This window comes from Vigna unguiculata, chromosome 7 (assembly GCF_037176805.1).
Source record: "Vigna unguiculata cultivar grain cowpea cultivar isolate G323 ecotype 2 chromosome 7, ASM3717680v1, whole genome shotgun sequence".
Classification (NCBI taxonomy): domain Eukaryota; kingdom Viridiplantae; phylum Streptophyta; class Magnoliopsida; order Fabales; family Fabaceae; genus Vigna; species Vigna unguiculata.
Genome location: NC_140798.1, coordinates 7,569,064 through 7,588,301, shown reverse-complemented (window position 1 = coordinate 7,588,301; position 19,238 = coordinate 7,569,064). Strand labels below are relative to the sequence as shown.

The window sequence follows — 19,238 nt, the reverse complement described above, 5'->3', positions numbered from 1 at the left end:
GTCATTTTCATTAGTGGTGTAATAACAACGTTAAAGGGTGTCACAAGTCAATTCTTGGATTTTTATAATTTTTAATTTTTATTCTTTTGAATTTTTTTAAATTTAAAAAATTAATTGCCACATGTCACGCTGATGTTGTGCCACGTGGCAATGACAATATGATGTAAAAGTGATATTGTCACATGTCACTATTATGTCTGATGTCATTTCTCATTCTCAGTTTGTTCCCTATATTTTAATTTTTGTCATAATTTAATCTCAATATTTGTAAAAATTGAACAATTTTATTCCTCTCCAAAATGAAACTAAATTTAATTTCTATATAAATGTACACAAATATTTCTATCAAAATTGATATTTCAAGTAAATATTTTTAACTAAATTAAATTTATTTATATTTATATTTTACACTGAACTTTATTTAAAATTGTTTTAAAGTTGTTAATAGAAAATAATGCTAATAGAAAAAAAATCATAAATTATATTGATATTTTATTACATCATACTTTAATATTGTTTTGTTTATTTGAATTTATATTTTAAATAATTGTATATTTTTAAAATGTGTAAAGTTCAATAATTTCTATATAAATGTTTGAGTTAGTGTAAAGATAACAATTATATAAATTTTAAAAATAATTTTATCTAGTTTATGTAAAAATGGAAAACAAGTAAATTTAAAATTTGAAAACACAAATTTAAATAAACTTATTTTTGTTAAAAATATATAAGAAAAATATCAATTTGAATAAAAATATCAAATTTAATAAAAATATTTGTATAATATTTATATAAAAATTAATTTTTGTTTCAATTTGGAGAGGGACAAAATTGCAAAATTTTTACAAAAATTGGGACTAAATTGAGACAAAAATTAAAATACAGGGACCAAATTGAGAATGAGGAAATGACATCTAGCATAAGAGTGACACGTGACATCGTCACTATCACGTGGTACAATATTAGCTTGACACGTGTCAAATTTTTAAATTTTTCAAAAAATTCAAAAACAATTCAAAAAATCCAAGAACTGACACGTGACACTCCTTTTAACGTTGTTACTGCACCACTAACGGAAAAGACTTGATTAAATCAAATTTTCCAAAATAGGACCAAATTGAGATAAAAAAAATCGAGGGACCAAATCGATATTTTGTTACGAAAATGGGGACCAAAGGTATAATTTAACCAAATTTTTATGTTGAAAATATTTAATACATTTGATTTTAATTTGGATTCACACAAGAATAATCATATATTTCTCATGTTTTTTTTTTTAAAAATGTATATTTTTCAATATGTATATATCATGTGTCGTGTCTTATTATTTTCAAAATTACTGTATTAACGTATCAGTTACATGTCGTATCTGATACATATATTGTATTTGTGCATCATAGGTTTCTAGTGAGATAATCTCGTAAATATTGTAGGTAGTTCATTTGTTATTAAATATTGTAGGTAGCTTATTGGTTGTTAGTAGGATGTTAAATGTTATAATAGTGGTTGTTAGAAGTTGGGAAAAAGTTTTAGAGATACTTTTGTAATTATTATTTTAGGGTCATAAATGTTTCATATAGACGTCGGTGTCCTATTCTAAATGAATTAATTTGAATAAAAATAATTTTTCTTTCATATAAATTATTTTAAGTTAATAGCAGAGCTCTTAATCTTAAGAGTTCGACTTTCGTCTTTTTCTTTGTCATTTTAGTTACGATTTTTTATAAGATTCTCTGAAGTGCACTAATTTCTTTTAAATATTTGGATTGTTTGAAGTGCACCTAAGTTGTGGTTTTGTTGTCGCTGCAACATTCTGTTTGTTGTCTACCAAAGCCGTCGTAGAGCCACCATCAGACCTTCATTAGATTTACCATTAAAGTTGTAGTTGGATTGGTTGTCAAACCTTCATCAGAGTTGTCTTCGTACCCTCGCCAAAGTTGTCACCAGACCCTTGTCAAAGCTATCACCAGACCCTCGTCAGAGTTTTCATTGGACCCTTGTCGGAGTTTTCATTGGAACCTCGTCAGAGTTATCGTTGGACCCTTGTCAAACCTATCGTTGGACCCTCATAGAACCTATTGTCGAACCCTCATTGAACTTGTCACCGAATCTTTGTTGAAGTCATCGTCAGACCTTTTGTTGAAGCTTCCGCCATTGCAATTGTCATTGTTATTATCATTGCCACTGTTTATTTTTGTCTTATTGTTCTGCTTTCAATTAGGAGGTGACTAAGAAATCCCTATTATTTATTAGAGCATGATAACTCCACAAAGCAATGTTGAACTTCTAACTTCGGTGATACATACATTATGTGCTAAAATTGAATGATTGAAATATGTCATGGAGTCTATCAATAAACCACTTTTTGGTACTTGTTGTCTAGCACTGAGTGGTAAGAACTTCAATTCTTCTTTTAATGTTTCTAAAACTTTATGTAATGATTCTTGGGTTCTTGACTTTGGTGCGACAAACCATATGACCCATCATTCATCTCTTTTAATATCATATGTTTCTCTTTTTGGTAACCACATTACTATTGCCAATGGGACTAGTGTCTCAATAATTGGATGTGGTAATGTTTCTCCTTTGTCATCCTTTAACCTTAAATATGTGCTTTATATTCCTAGCATTTCTAATAATCTTATTTTCGTTAAAAGACTTATCCATGACCTAAAGTGTTATGTAATTCTTTCTGACTCATTATGTTTTCCAAAATCTTGTCATGGGGAAGACAATTGGAACTATTAAGGAATATGGGGTTGTTGATAACATTGATTTTTACGTGTTTTGGTGTGTTTGTTTTAGTGAATAAAGTTAACGATTCCTAACTTTTACCTTGATTGGATATAAAAATATTGATTTTGAAGCAAATACTCACACCGAGCGCCATAGAAATCGTGTCCAACGCTACAAAGTCAAAGAACAAATTTAGTTGATAGCACCTAGTGTAAGACCCGTAGAATTTAATTAATTAATTAATTAATTAATTAATTAATAAATACGGGAGGGGAAATAGTTATGACATTAAATTATGGTTGGTATGACGTGGAAAAGGTGCTAGCTCATGTGGTTGAAAGCACTGTGATTGTGCGAGAGGACTTGGGTTCGAGTCCTATCTAACTTTTGAAGTTATGATTTTATTATTTAAATCTATGAAAACATGATTTTGTATATTATGATAATTGAATTGTGATTCCTAGTAAGAAAATATGAATTGGTTAAATGGTTTGATATAGACTTGGTGATTACATGGTTGTGGGTTCAAACCTTGGAGAACCAAACTAAAAACATTGTTTTTGGCATTTTGGCTTTGAATTGAATATGTAAGGTTGGGAAGAACCCTAGATAGTTGAGAGGCAGCCTTGGGTAGCTGGAATAGCAATCTAAATTAGAGCACGAAAATCAGAGAGATTGGTGAGGTTCTGGTGAGGTTATTCCAGGTTAGGGGAATTGGACTCCGTAATTTTATGCATATGATTATAAATGTGTAACTGTATGGTATATTGTTAAAGCCTTCATAATTCTGCGTTTCTGGAATTTTCCAGAAACCGCCTAGCGGGTGATGAACCACCGCTAGGCGACTCATGCGAATTGGTGTGTTCTGGGTTCTTGGAAGAGGAACCGCCTAGCGGCACATTCCCTGCCGCCAGGCGACGCAAGCGTCTTAGCTATTTTCTGGGTTTGCTGATGAGGAGCCTGGCGGGACTGGTTGAACCGCCAGGCGGTGCGAGGTATTTTGACTCGTTTTTGGGTTTTCTAGAATTTTGGGTGAAATCTGATCGAGGCAAAAGACAGTGGTGATCCTTATAGAAGGGTAATATTGACCAACAGTAGGTATAACCACCTAATCGAAGGCTTAAATGAATGGAACAGTGAATATGAGTTAGGGTTGAATGTATACTATCAGAAATCACAAATTGGAAGGTGTTACTGTGAATTGGACATAGGAATTGGTGATCAATGAAGGTATAAAATAAATTGTTATGATTGTGCTGGGATTAGTTTTGTGTGTATTGATAAAGATGGAAAAATGGTCGAGCAGTGGGTGCAGGAGGAATCTAGGAAGTTTCCAAGACTGATGCACCGCCTGGCGGCGCGAAGCTGGTCGCCAGGCGATGTTGGTGACAGTACAGAGGGAGTGTTTTTCGTGATCGAGCGGGTGTTGAGGGTCAGTGGGAGCTTGGTGTAAAATGAGTGCATTCGGTTGAAGCTCGAAGTCATAGGGATGGGAGTTGATGGAATGAAATTACATAGATGGTGAATAGGGTATGCGAGGATGAGTATATTAGAGTCATGGGGGATAGTTGTAATTGAGGTTTGGTATGAGTCATAGAACTGTGTGAGTGCAATATTGGACCTTGAGAGGTCTGGTTGGACGGTGGTACTGTAATCTGAGGAATAGTGGAAATAAGTATAAAATATAGTGAGATAAACCTGCATAATTAAATAGGCTATAAAAGAGGAAGGAAATGAGGACAAGTATTGTAGGAGCATGGGCACTGTTTAGAGAAAAGGGTGAGTTATACTAAATTATAACAAAAGTACGTGAATCTAGACTAGGAAATGGTTTCAAGTAAGGCACCCCAATGATGCAGGGCCACTGTGACTAGTCAAGTCTAATAGACTTATTGTGATTCAGTTAGGGAGAAGAGCATTGGGAGCTAGAAGCGGTGAACGATGAAAACACGTGACAGGAGACTCAATTGGTGTGCTGCTGTACTGATACAGCGCCTGGCGGCGTGATTGGGTCCGCCAGGCGATAGCTTGGTAACAGTGGGCAACAGAGTGGCCAGCGCCTGGCGGTGAGCATAATACCGCCAGGCGGTGCCTGCTGCGAGATGAATTTTGAGGCGCTGAGCGCCTAGCGGTACGCGACACCCGCCAGGCGGTCTGGAAGCTGGCAGCGCCTAGCGGTACGTGTCCCCCGCCAGGCGATTTATACTGCTGCAACTTTGAGTTTTGATTATGAATTTGTGATCTACAGTGCGTCTAGTGATGCTTTAAGGGTGAGATTGCTGGTGTTCCTTGAGTTGTGGCTCGGAACGTATCCCTTGAGTTGTGGCTCGGGATAGGGGTTAAGCACGTGATATTCCTCGAGTTGTGGCTTGGAATAGCATCTCTTGAGTTGTGGCTCGGGATGGCGGATGAACACAAGGAACCCTTGAGTTGTGGCTCGGGTTGGCGAGTGTTGCCGGTGTGAGTGTGCTGGTTGTGGCCAGTACGGATGGGTCCAGATAGATTGCCCTCCTCAGTTGTTGGCTGACGAGTTTGGTAGTCTTGGGACGATACGGGCTTTGTTCGTATATGGGAACTCTACCTGGCGTTGCGGTGTATGATCCGTAGCATTTTTTCCCGCACGTGCTCTATCGGTTGTGGCCGATAGGTATGGCAGCAAGTCACCCTAAAGAAATCCTTAGACATTGTAGAACACGAATAATCTGATTGGGGGTCAGATGGTAGGAATTAAAGAATAGGGCAATGTGAGATATTTATGTTATGTATGGTCGCTTGTGTTTATATGATTATATTTCCGTAACTTTACATATGTGATTTAATTGTTAAGTTCACCCTATCTGCGTGTGTGTGGCGATGATCGTGTACGCGGTACATGGGAGCAGATTCTGTTGATGCAGGTGGCTCAGGTGACGCTTAGCCGCGGAGAGGGGTTAGACTTGGGGAAATGCTTATGTTTTCTTTATTGCCTTTGAAAACAGTTGTAAACCCTGATGGGTAATTTTATAACGTTATGGTGTTGGTATTCATAGACTTTATTCGATGGTTTAATAAAGTTTTTAAATTTTCCCGCGTTTTGGGAAAATGAGGTACTATTAAATGCGCGCGGTTTTAATTTATTTATTTTATTTATTTATAAATCAGTAATATCCTGACGAGATGTTACACCTAGTAGTGGTCGGGTAGTGGCTTCACAAAAACTGCTATTTTGCGTTTTAACTAATAGCATCCAACGGTGCTGAGATGGAGTCGGGCGGTAACGGCCTAGAATAGTCAAAATAGGGTATTTATTTAGGTTTTTCGCAAGGGTTTGACAAATTCTCTTCCTCCCACACTTTCTATCCACCTTGAGCGACCACGAGAAGCCCTTAAAGGTTATTTGGGGTGCTAGGAAGCTTTCCCATTTCCTCATGAAGGTTTCAATTTTCATTTAAGGTGTTTTCCCCCTTTTGGGGTTTATGATGGATATGATCTATGAATTGGAGGTGTTGATGCGAAGGGTAGGCGCGATTGGAGAATGGAGCAACTGCTAAGAACCTTAAGAAAGAACGTGCATCTCACTTTGGTTTCAATTTCTTCCTCATTTCTTCAATTTGTAACCCTAGGTTTTCTACCATGGAGAGCTAGACCTATTAGTTGAGATTAGATGTAATGAACTAAGTTCTTATGTAATTTGTGTTATTAATATATGTATGATTTTCCAATTCAAGTTAGTATTTGTTTTTTGTGCTTAATGCTTTTGTGGCTTGATCACCTATGACATTTTGTGGTTCTTGAGGTGTTGAAAAATGTCTTTTGAACCTAGAACTGAAATTGAATACCTAATGAAGTTTGTATATAGGGATATAACATGATTCATTAGTAATCTTAGGACTCTTGAATTTAATGCATATTTGCTTGTTAATGATCCATGGGATTGGACTTTGATAAGTTGTTATAGGCTCAAAGTCACTAGGAATAAGATTTGAGTAAATTTATGAGTTGATTTTAACTTGAATATGAAATTCATATGCATGAACAAATGAGAATGAAGTGGATGAAATCTAGTCTTGACAATTGTATATACTCTATGTTAATTTCTTGTTGCACATCAGTTGTTTGATAAAAATCAGAAAGTGTTTCTTAGTGTTTTTGTGAACATTGTTGTCTAATTGAGTTAGAAATTGTGAGAGTTGTCATGTGTTACACAAGTTCCTACTTAGATAACAATATTTATTACTTATTATGTGCGACCGGTGCACTTGCCGTTTTCCACTACCAGTTGTGTTGTTTTAACACTTGGGAACTAAAAATATACACAAATACCTATGTCTCCAATCTTGCATTACTTTTGAGTCCTCTTAAAATTGGCTTGTCCACAACCATCTAACACATCTCTCTTTTTCTATTCTAAAGTCCACATTCCTTCTTTATTTTCTAGAGTCTGTTGAGTCACTTAAATGTGATGTATGTTAACTTGTGAAACACTACCATGCAACATATCCTCCTAATAATTTAATGTGATGTATGTCACGTTTATTAATGACTGTACCCGTGTTACATCAATATATCTCATGAAAGAAAAATCTAAATTTTTACTTTATTTGTCAAATTCTTTAATATGGTAAAAACACAATTAGGAAAGTGAATTAAACATTAATGTTATGATAATTGGAGAGAATATGTAAATCATGACATATCTAAATTCCTTTCAACAACACCATTAAATGACCTTGTTGAAAGAAAAATAAACATCTTCTTAAGGTGAGATAAACACTTCTTTTCAAAATGAATGTCCCTAAATCTTATTGGAGAGAAGTTATCCTCATTGTTGCCTATCTTATTAACTGACTACCTGCTCAAGTTCTAGATGGTCTAAGTTCCATTAAGTTCATGTCTTCCTTCTTTCCATTTGTTCCTTTTCTATCTAGCCATCATAGTCATGTGTTTAGATGTGTCGCATTTGTCCATATCCATAGTTGGTTTTGTGGAAAGTTAGATCCTAGAGTTGTTAAATGCATATTTGTTGGTTATACATATAATAAAAAGAAATATTGTTGTTACCATCTTTCGAGTCGAAAAGTTTTTATCTCCATGAATGTCACTTTGATGGAACTAAATCTTTTTTTACGAATGTCTTTAGGGCGAGAACTTTTTTGGAAGGTGAGTCTTTTGAATCTCTTCAGTCATCTTTTGTCTCTTTCATACAAGAATTGTCTCATACAACTCTTAGTACTCCTAATACTTCTCCTGACACCTCTCATTTGGATATCTCTGAAGTTGCTCCTAATAAAGGATTTTTTTATTCCCGAGTCAGGGTCAACTCCATAAATTAAGCATATTTTTGAAGTTGCTCCTAATAAGGACATCTCTATTCTTGAGTTAGGGACAACTTCAAAAATTAGTCGTCTAAATAATTTCTTTTATATACAATATCATAGGGAACAAAAGTAAACTAATCCGATCCAAAAAGAACACTAATCATCTAACCCGAGGTTAAATGCTCCTTTTTCTCCCACCCTCGAACCTTTGGAAAATTCCTTGGTTGTGAACCTAACCTTGATGACTTACCCATTGCTTTGAGAAAAGGAACTTGGTCTTGTACCAAGTATCATATTTCTTATTTTGTAACTACTAAAAACCTATCTATGCAGCATCAAAGTTTCCTCTCTACCATTGATGCATTCAGAGTCCCTACTTTAGTTCAAGAAGCATTAAAGGATGATAATTGGGTTCAAACCATGAATGAAGATATGAGTGCCCTTATAATAAAACCAAACATAGAAAATTATTAACAGACCGCAGGATAAAAAGGCAGTAAGATGCAAATAGGTTTATAATGTGAAGTATAAACTCAATGGTTCATTAGAACATTATAAAGCAAATTTAGTTGCTAAAGAATTTACTGAGACTTATGGTGTTGATTATGAGGATACATTTGCTATAGTGGCAAAAATGAATATTGTTATAATCATTTTGTCATTGACAACTTATTTTGGTTGGGAATTACAAAAAATTGACATGAAAAATGCTTTATGGCATGGACAATTAGAGGAATAAGTCTACATGGAAATTCCTCCGGGTTGTAGGCGTACTGAAGAAAGGCATAAAGTATGTAGATTGAAGAAAATCTTGTATAGACTCAAGCAGTCACCCCGTGCTTAGTTTGGTAGACTCACTCAAGTTATTATCTCTATTGGATATCAATAAAGTCAAGGTGACCATAGGCTATTCATAATGCATTAATTCCCTAGAAGGAAAACTTACTATACCCTTGGTCTATGTTAATGATATGATTGTTGTAGGAAATAATAAACACGAGAAACAAATCTTGAAAGAAAGTCTTTCTAGGCAACTTAAAATGAAGGACTTAGAAAAATTACTACTTTATACAAATAGAAATTATTTACTCAAAGAAAAACATCTTTATCTTCTAAAGATTGTATGTTCTTGATCTTTTCAAAGAAACATGCAAAATTGATGCAAAATTGTTTTTAGTATGATAAATCATAAGGTAAAATTAAGTAGAAAATTTTGTCCATCCATAACATATACGAATCACAAGTACCAAGCCAAAATAAGAATTACAGGCTAACAAGAAAGAAACTAATGAAATTGTCGATGAGATACTGATGGAAGAAAACAAGTTTTATTAATGCGATGAGTGGGATGTGCAAAGGAAAAAGAGGTCATAACATAAGGTGGTGAGACGAAAATAAATTAAAATAACAAAAAATAACATGTAATCATTTCCAAAAAATTGTATTAACAATAATTTAGGAACCACATCTAATCCTTTAAATGAAACAGCGACTAAATTAAAGATTACAAAATTACATTGAATTAATCCAATGAATATTGCTACCAAAATACTGATCAATGCTAAAAGAATATGAAACTCAATCACCACATTTTATGGGTGATACAACTTATTTACAATTAAATAAAAGAATTTAAATTATAATTGTAGATTTGTGAACAGGAGTGAATGGAAGTTATTGCAGAAGGAGAAAGGGTGAGAGGCAGAAATCGAGAGGGTGGTGTGGTGTGAGAGAGGAAGCATGGCAACGTGTCTTCGCCTAAGGGGATTTACGAGTATCAATTCGCGCGATCTCTTCGTTTCCACCGCTAGATTCTCCTCCTCATCTTCTTCCTCTTCATCGTCGTCATCGTCCTCCGGTAAGCCTAAAACGGGGAAGAAGCTCATGGATCGTCTTACGGCCGTTATCGACGCCGTTCATGATCGCAAACTACCGCCGGAGCTACGCGGCCAGCGCAACAATGTCAGGTAGTAATAACGCACGTCCACATGTTTGAAAAGGCCGCTATTCCTGTAATCTGATTTCAATATACTTTTCAAAATTCTTCACGATTACGCGCGCTCGCGTGCGTGTATTCGTGAGATTGAATTTTTCTGTTCTGAATCTTTTACGGCAGAGCAAGCAACGATAACAAAGTTCGGCTGTATCTTTTTCGGATATATCTCTATATCTCGGCACTTTCATTGCCTTAGGTTTAAAATGTCAGTGAATATGAAATTGATAGATTCAGCTCTTTGAATGGTTAAAATTAAGATAAAACTTCTGCACTATAGTAAATTGTTTAGCTGTTTGAGTGTATTTATTTGATATTTAATTGAGTGTAACTCATTAATCTTCTCTTACGTGGTGAATACATGAGTTTAATACGAAATTATACATTTGAAATAGAAACATAAAGAAGTGGAACTTTCATTCTTGTCTTGGATGTAGCAAATGGAATTAAAAGCATATGCATAAAACTGTGCCCTCTGGTAGATTAGAAATGATACTAATATACGTTTAAGAACATTTTTAATCGTCTAACCATGGTGGAGTTACTAAACTCACTTATAGTAGGCTCTACAATGCCTTGTGAATTTAAGAATTTAAACAAGTTTTTTGTCTGATGGTGCAGTATTTAAGAACTGGAAACCGGTTCTACAATTGTCTCGCCACTCTTAAGAGCAATTAAGAATCAATGATGGTATAAATAACTGTTCTTTAGTTCTAATTTAAACACGATCATCTCAATTGTTATAATGGGGAGACTGCATAAGAATTGGTTCTTTAGTTTAATAATGCTATAAGCAACTTGTATTGCAGATGTTGTAAAAAAACATTCCTGGTCTATTTTGTCCTAATGAGTGAAATTTGAATAATTCTCATTAAATATGGGATTCTCATTTCCAAAATGAGTGGAATACATGTGATTTTCAACCAATGAAAGAGAAAGTATTAGAAAGTGTTATACAGTTTGCTATCAGCATTCCTTGTATATAGTATATGTATCATTGGTTTTAACATCTCCCAATGGCCAGTTAAGTTGCCCTCAGGACGAGGGGGCACTGGTGCACTAGTGGTACGATTGATAGTGCTACCAATATTGATTTTGAGTCTAATACTTTTGGCGAGATTATGTTGGTTTACTCCATCTTGTGTTTAACACAAACCGGGCGTTGGACAGGTCAGAGACTGATATTATTAACGTTGTTGAGCAAAGGATATGGCATTCCATGGAAGAGGGCCAGTTTGAGAACTTGCCAGGCAAAGGCAAGCCCCTTAAGCTTGACACAAATCCTCATGCAGATCCAGCTGAAGACACCCTGTACCGAATCTTGTCAAAAAATGGATGTGCACCAGAGTGGGTTGAGCTTAACAAAGAAATAAGATCTAAAATATCTGAATGGAGGATGTCCTTGAAGAAAGCTTGGGCTACTAAATGTGGAGGAGATCACTCTGAGTGGGTCGAAAGTTCAGAGAATTTGAAACTGCAGTTACGAGAAATCAATGATAAGGTGAGGTCATCTGCCATAATGTTTCCTGGGAAATGGAAGGGATAATTGAATTCTTGGTCCTTTTAAATTTTTAATTCCAGTCATAATTGTAATGCTCATGTAATGGTTCTACATTTTCTTGGCAGGTTTTCCGGTATAACCTCATTGTGCCTTTTGGTCGCCAAATGTTTGGCCTTAAGTGGGAGAAAGAGCTAGGTTACTTGGAAGAAAAATGAAACTTGGTGTGGTTACTTAAATTTGAGCCAGTTGGTTCGCATAGTAGAAGATAAAGATCCTATTTATTTTCCTGAGGGCGGCCATGGCAGGTAAGGATCAACTGGTCGATATTATTCTGTTCGACTATTGTTGATTACTTCAATTTCGTAGCAATGGTTTTAGTCTGGTCAGCCCTTGATACTGTTAGTTTAGATATTATGATGCCTCTTTCAGGCTTATAGCTATATGTATACGGTTCATAACCCCCGATATGTGTACCTCTTCTGTTTTCTATGTACAACCTAAGGAAACCAAAAAAAAAAAATAGTGAAATGTACGAGACAACGATTCCTGTTGTTCCCGCTTCAATATACTGGATATTTGTTGTACCATCTAGATGACTGGAATAGTGCTTTTTCAATGGCAGTGCAATACAGTGCTTTTGCCTTTTATCTCTCGGGCATGATCATTAAGATTCACGTACCCAAATCCTTGTTCGTCTTTTAGTGGGAGATTAACATTATAAGAACCCTCATCAGATGACTGCTGATGATGTGGACTGTAATTTACAGTACAAAATAAAAAATGCAATATTGATGATATTATCTTATCTAGACCATTTTTTTCAGAGAGATGAAATTTAACTTTCCTTTATGAAAAAGCACAACGCATTATTTTCACATGTCCAGACACTTCAAACACAAGTTGGATCCTATAATAGCGATGATAATTACAATACAACACATAGCCTTTGGAAAATCTTATTGATGAAAATAACGCAGGAGCCAAATAAGAGAAGATTGTGTACTATTTTTCAGATGGTCTGAAACTACTTAAATATTGACATATATGACTACTGTATTGGCAAGAACGAACAGAAAATCAATTAGAGGCTCTACAAACAAGTTACATTCCTAATTCTGGATATTCTTATGTGATGTTCAGATATTTGATGTTTTAGCTGCAAGATTTATTAGACTTTTCCTGTGGTAAGCGCTACGTAGTTTTTTGTATTTCTGCAAAAAGGCTCCAAGTTCAATCTCTCTGTCAAGGAATTGATGGTGCAGATTTTCGGATTCCTCATCTGTCTTATTCATAGCATCTGCAGAATCATTATAAGATATTACGAAACCAAGCAGGTCATAAAGATAAATTTTCGTGATTACAGTAGTTATGTTTATGAGAGAAAGTCACCGTGTCAATTCATACCTTGAATCCTTTGGAGAAGGTACAGTGGGGAATTCAACTTAATTATTTTTTCTTTCTCCCTGTAAAGCTCGTTTAATTTCTCTTGAGCAGCAGCTAACTCAGTCGTACAAATTATTCTATACTGTTTCCATATGAAAGGGGTCAAATTCGTGCTCACTTTAGAATATAATCAAACAAATATTAGGATTATGATCATACCTGGTTCCTGAGTTCCACAATGCGAGGTTCTTTTCGTAGATTTTCCTCTGAATTTAAAATAAAGTGTTTGAGATGATCTAAAATATTCAGCTGGCAGCTAGCCATCTGATGGCATCGTCACAACGAAAAGAATTCAATAACTCACCAGCAAGCTGCAGATTCTCCTTGCAAAGTTCATCATTCACCTGATCAAATCATTGGGGGTAAAAACGTGTTAAAATACGAGCAATAAAGGAGTTATAAAGTGACTTAGTGCTAAAGTCAGAAGAGAGGGTGAAAGAAATTTTTGGTTCAACTCATCCCATTAACAAAATACTAACAATAATAAAAATAAAAAACATTAGAACAATAGTTTTCGGTATTTATTTACTTTGGTGGTGGTGGTGGTGTGAGGGTGGGACATTAAAATCGAGTAATGTCCATCTAAAAGCATCAGTTAACCACAGCATTTAAAAACTTCTGCAGAAATGCTCTGAATTTTGGGTCTGATAGGAACCCCCAGTGAGTTTATGAGATGTGCTACTAAAAAACATGCCAATTGTTTGGATCTTGTAGTACAAATGCAGAATTCTGACACTGACACTGACACTTCAATTTCGCAACTATGCAAATTGAAAAACTAGTAAATGACAGCTAGGAGAAACCTTTCTAGGAAAGTTTAAGTAGGCTATTGAGGATGGAACTTTCATTTCCTCATTTTGATTCCAAAAGATGGATCGAACAACGAGGTGTTGCACCCAATATAAGCACTACGGATCGAGACTCTGGACATTAAACTCAACAATAATTGAGGTTAACATAATTAGGCTAACAATCTCCCCTACTGTAACATCAGGGATTTAAACTCAACCTGTAGGATCAACCACCTGCCACTACCGAAAATAGCTTATGCTAACGGTGAAACTTCTATCCATAAGCCAAAACTAGCTTATGCACTAGTTAAAAATAAAAATTTAGAAAGGCTATCCAAGCTAACTTTTACTTTTGTATACACTAATTTTAGTTTAAGGAGAAATTAATTCAATATTTCTCTCTCTCTCTCTCTCTCTCTCTCTCTCTCTCTCTCTCTCTCTCTCTCTCTCTCTCTCTCTCTCTCTCTCTCTTTTCTTAAAAGGAGTTTATAGAGAAATGTGTCCAAACATGACCTTAATATGCCTCACTCATTGCGAAGGGAAAACGAAAATTTAACAAAAACATTTTGTTTTGAAAGGGTATGTTACAACCAATCAACCATTTTATGCATATCCTTCTAAACTCCACAAATATTACTCATGAACATAAACACACAATTATATTAAAACATAATTTCCCATAGCACTGACATGCCTCAACAATTTCTTCTGTTTTTCTTAAATCAGTAAAAACAACAATTTCATCTATAAAGCATGACAGATCAAGAAATACGTTCAACTTGGAGAAATTCTGACGTATAAGTTCATATGCATATCCCCAATTCTTCTCCATTGTATCCAACACGATACCAGAAAAAAAATTGCATACTCTATTACCTCAAAGACCGTGGCAAAACATTACAAGCAACACAATGAAATTAATATGAAAAAAGTGACCAAAAAGGGAACTCTAGAAATTCTCAGAATAATAATCATCATGATCACTGCATATCTTACATGATTTTGAATCTTGACCTCCTCCAGTGAATGTAAAAACTGCTGATACGCGTCTTTGTTAGACAAAAGCTTCCGCAACTCATCAACACTGCCAAGTTCATAAAAACAGAATAAGGAATCATTAATATTGCTAATATTTAAAAGACATCGAACTGTAACAGCGTAATCTTATCATAAACTGGTTTATGTAATAATTCGTTGATTTTTACAATAAATACCTTGAAAACATGTGATTTGTAAGTGAGATTGCATGTCTATTAAACTCTCATTTAACAAGATCAAATTATTCATAAAGTCAATGCACTGTTACATAACAAAAATTTAAAATTTCGAAAACAGAAGAAATGATATGACGTTTGTTGAAGACCTTTTATTCTTCAAAGTAGCAACAGGTCCATCATGGGTGGTGGAAGAAGAACCATGTTGGTTTTCCTGTGATCCCCTGCTCGTAAACAAACCTTTAAGCTTAAAACATCACATGAATGATGAATCAATTAAAAGAAACAATAAAAGCAAAGAATCATATCTGAAAACAAGGAGGGTTACCGGAATCTAGTGGACATGGTTCTGTTTCAAGCTTCGGAACCAACGAGGTTTTGCGCTGTTTTTGGTTGGGAGCTCTGAAATTAATGTCTCTTTTTCTTATGACTTCCGCTACGCGTTGCGCTTTGTCGTTGTCACTATCGTGGAACAAATATTTATTCTTCTCTCTTTCTTATATATATATATATATATATATATATATATATATATATATATATATATATATATATATATATATATATATTTTAAATCATTTATTTTTCTCTTTCGAATTTTTGTCGCTCATTTGGAAAAAAATATGATTTACAAAACATTATTATATAGCTCGAAATTGTATTTTATTATTAAAGTAAGTTGTATTTTTTTAAGATCTGAAATTAATTGTTCTTATCCGAAATAAAAATGATTTTTTGGTAAACAAATTTTTAATAAAGTTGACAAAGTTATTAAATATAGTAATTTTTTTTTATAGATGTTTCAAAATAAAGTAATAAAATTTTATATTTTCTTTTATAAAAATAGTTGTCTGTCAAAGTTTGTCAAATAAAATTTTGTTATAGTATCATTTTCCTATCAAAAATTTTCATTATTGATCCGAGGTGAAAAAAGTTTGCTGCCAGGGTATATCAAAACTTGTGATTATTGTAAAAAAGAGGGAAAAGATTGTAACAAATATTTGAATATAAGATGAGTATTAAGTTAGATTAGTCGTGTCATCAAGATATTTATATGTTTCCATGGGTCCTTTAATATGACAAAAAATAAAATAAATTCAAGATATAACTATAATCTTTTTCTTTTATTATTAATATTTCATATATATATATCTCACACTTAAATAATCTCATATTAGACTATTTTGGACTTGACAATAATAATACATTTTGGGTCAGGTATATTCATTAATATATATACTTTTTTCATTTTATCCGTAAACTTATATTATTATTAGTACACTCGTCTCTGAATTGGAGTCAAAATGAAAAATAAATTAATATCTTAGAGTGAAATAAAATGTCTGAAAATCTACTCAATTTTTTCTTAATTTAAAAGACCAATGTGACCGTAGGTGAAGTTTTAAGCAATTATGGCATCGGTTAATTTTCAGGTAGCACTTATTGAGATTTCTTAGTTCAGTTTGATAAACTAATATGCTGACATGTAAATTTAAAAGAGTGCATTGCTTTTAAATGTGTATTAAATGGCTGGTTAATAAAATACCCTTATAAAATAAATTCACTAAATTGTTTAATTTACTGTTTGTAAAATTATATGTAAATATTCTAAGAAAATTACTATTTTTTAACTAAAATACTTATTAATAAAATGTGTTTTTTAAATCATTTAAAAAAATTGAATTAAAAAATCATCTGCCGAACTAATTCAAAATTACTTTCCTGATCGTGATTAAACGTCGTGTCATCTAAAGGAAAATTTTAGTCAACGTTGACATTAAATACTGATATGGGTACTTCTACTATTTTTAGAAAGTACTTAAATAATATTTTCAATATAACGGTGTTATAACAAACATTTTCAAAATTCTATTTTATTTTAAGTGAGTTTTACCTTGATTTGGTATGCTTAATAAACTTTACAAGTTTTATTCCTAGGTAATATTTTATAATTTCTTAATTAATTTAATCCTTATAATTGAATATTAATTTAATAATAATGTTTTAAAGAGATGTTAAAAAAGTAAACTATTTCTTAACTATTTTTTCTGATTCTTTTAAGTTGAGACAAATTTGCTAATTTTATGTATAAAAGTTCTACAGATTAAAATTTTCTTATTTTAGTTTGGACTTTTGTAATTAGACTTATAGATCTAATTAGAGCCCACATTGAGGCTCATCTTTACTTTATTTGTAAATGTGCTCTAAACATACACACACAAATTATTTGCTTATTTTTCACATTAAGGAATTCTCTCTTTATCTCCTTTTCTCTCTTTTTTTTTCTTCTTCTTCAAATTGTGTTTTGAATTTTCCTTTTCTTCTCTCAATTTTGTTTTCTATTTTCTGTCAATGAATAACTAATTCTTAAGGATAAAAAATAAAAAACGAAACAACTCGAATTTAGTTTTGTAACACTCTGAATTTGTTGTCCTCTTCTCGGATTTTGATTTTTCACTTTGTGATTACAATTTGTTTTTTTGACTTGAAATATCAAATTAGGAATCAATTGAATATCGATTTGATATTACGTTGAATGATATTTTGATTTGATTAAGATGATTGATTTAATTGAATCAATTAATTGTGCAAACTTTGATTTAAATCTTTAGAGAACTATGATAAGATGAATTATTTGCTTTGTGAGTATGTGGATTAATCATTTTACATATCTTAATTTTTTATTTTTTTTTCCTGTTGTGTTTATCAATTTGTGTTCTACATTTTTCAATTTCCAAACCCCTAAATTAATTTGTACATGAATAATATTAAAAATGAAATATAATCAATATGCGTCCTTTGAGAATCAACCTAAGTTGTACTTTGTATTGCATATTTTACATAAAACTTATAACCTTTGATTACAAGAATGACACTGAACATCAATATTGTTGTTGTTGCTCTTGTTTTGGTGTTGTTGGTGCTGGTGTTTTTGTTGTTATTGATAGTGTTTTTGTTATCGTTGTTATTATTATTGTTGCATTGTATTGTGATTGTGATTGTTGTATTTTATGTTCTTGTTGGAGTCCATTGTTTTGTAGTTGTTAATATTGTTGTTGTAACTATTGTTGGTTTCTTATATACACATTTATATTTGAAGATGACTTCTCCTATAAATTGTCATTCTTCCTTTTTTGTAAAACACTTTCAATATATTGAATTTTAAGAGACAATTCTTGGCACTTTAATGTGTGGATTCTAAGAAAATTACTTGTGGTGTGTGAATAATTATATGATTATAATGTCATTTTGGCTATACACGTTGTGATTGAGACTAAAAGTGACCAAACCCCAATGTGTTGTTTATTTCAGTTTATTTACCATTGGAAACTATAGTTGTTATGCAACCAAACTTTTGGTAGAATTAGGGAAAGGTAGTAGTACCATCTAAAGCATCATGGTAGTATCAAGGATTTAACATCATAATTCTATTTGAATGGGCAAAATATGTGACACATGATATGGGGATTATTTTCAAAGAGATATTAACTTTAGAAAATAAGTTTGAAGAGAAAGATCGATGATTTAGAGTCATGAAAGTACATTGAGAGGTGTAATAAAAGTGAACAGTGGACAATGATACACTAGGGATGAGGCTATGAAGGTTCATGGAGACCTTGGGGATTGGCAAATGGTGGATCTCTTACTTTGGCTTGCTTACTAAGTGAGGAGAAACAACTAGCTTTGTTGGCCACTCTCGATGAGAGGCTTTATCCTAATTATTGGAGGGTAGTGAGATCATGCAAGTTATATTCGGTAATATGATCACCTTGATATTTGTACATTTTTCATAAAACTATTAAGACTAGAGAGGCTTAAGATGAGATAAATATTTAAGAAGTATGAAAGTTGGTTAATTAATGATATGCATAAACTACATAGGTTGTATGTATAGAATACTCACTCTAGAATCAGGGGATATAAGGATAACTTAGTTGTAAAGTTGGAAGGGAGGGTGAGAAAAGTTGTGAGTTCAACTCCTCCACTAACAATTTGGAGATATAAGGTGAGTTTGGAAGGGAGGGTGAGAGAGGTTGTAAGTTCAAATTTCCTCACTAACAACTAACATTGTCGATAAAAAAAAAAAAAAAAAAAAAAACTTACCCTCTAGAACCAAACTTCCTAGATACTAACGACATCAAACAAAAATTAGAAGGTTCATATGATATATATATATATATATATATATATATTTTATAATTTACAACTTATTTGTTATATTTTCTTTCAAGATTTTAATATGAACCTTAATAGAAATATATA

The 19,238-nt window shown here is 33.2% G+C and overlaps 2 protein-coding genes across 2 annotated transcripts; one reads left to right on the top strand and one right to left on the bottom strand.

Moving 5' to 3' along the window:
• The first annotated feature begins 9,685 nt into the window (after positions 1-9,685).
• Positions 9,686-12,174, top strand: LOC114192493 (Tetratricopeptide repeat (TPR)-like superfamily protein). The gene is made up of 3 exons (XM_028082232.2): positions 9,686-10,000; positions 11,197-11,527; positions 11,653-12,174. Exons 1-3 carry the CDS (start codon positions 9,774-9,776, stop codon positions 11,740-11,742), a joined length of 648 nt encoding a protein of 215 aa, XP_027938033.1. The 5' UTR covers positions 9,686-9,773; the 3' UTR covers positions 11,743-12,174.
• Positions 12,175-12,393: 219 nt separating this feature from the next.
• LOC114192494 (vacuolar protein-sorting-associated protein 37 homolog 1-like) lies at positions 12,394-15,440 on the bottom strand. The gene is made up of 7 exons (XM_028082233.2): positions 15,304-15,440; positions 15,125-15,199; positions 14,758-14,845; positions 13,275-13,314; positions 13,130-13,176; positions 12,932-13,052; positions 12,394-12,824 (listed from the first exon to the last, which is right to left on the bottom strand). Exons 1-7 carry the CDS (start codon positions 15,318-15,320, stop codon positions 12,664-12,666), a joined length of 549 nt encoding a protein of 182 aa, XP_027938034.2. The 5' UTR covers positions 15,321-15,440; the 3' UTR covers positions 12,394-12,663.
• Positions 15,441-19,238: the final 3,798 nt, after the last annotated feature.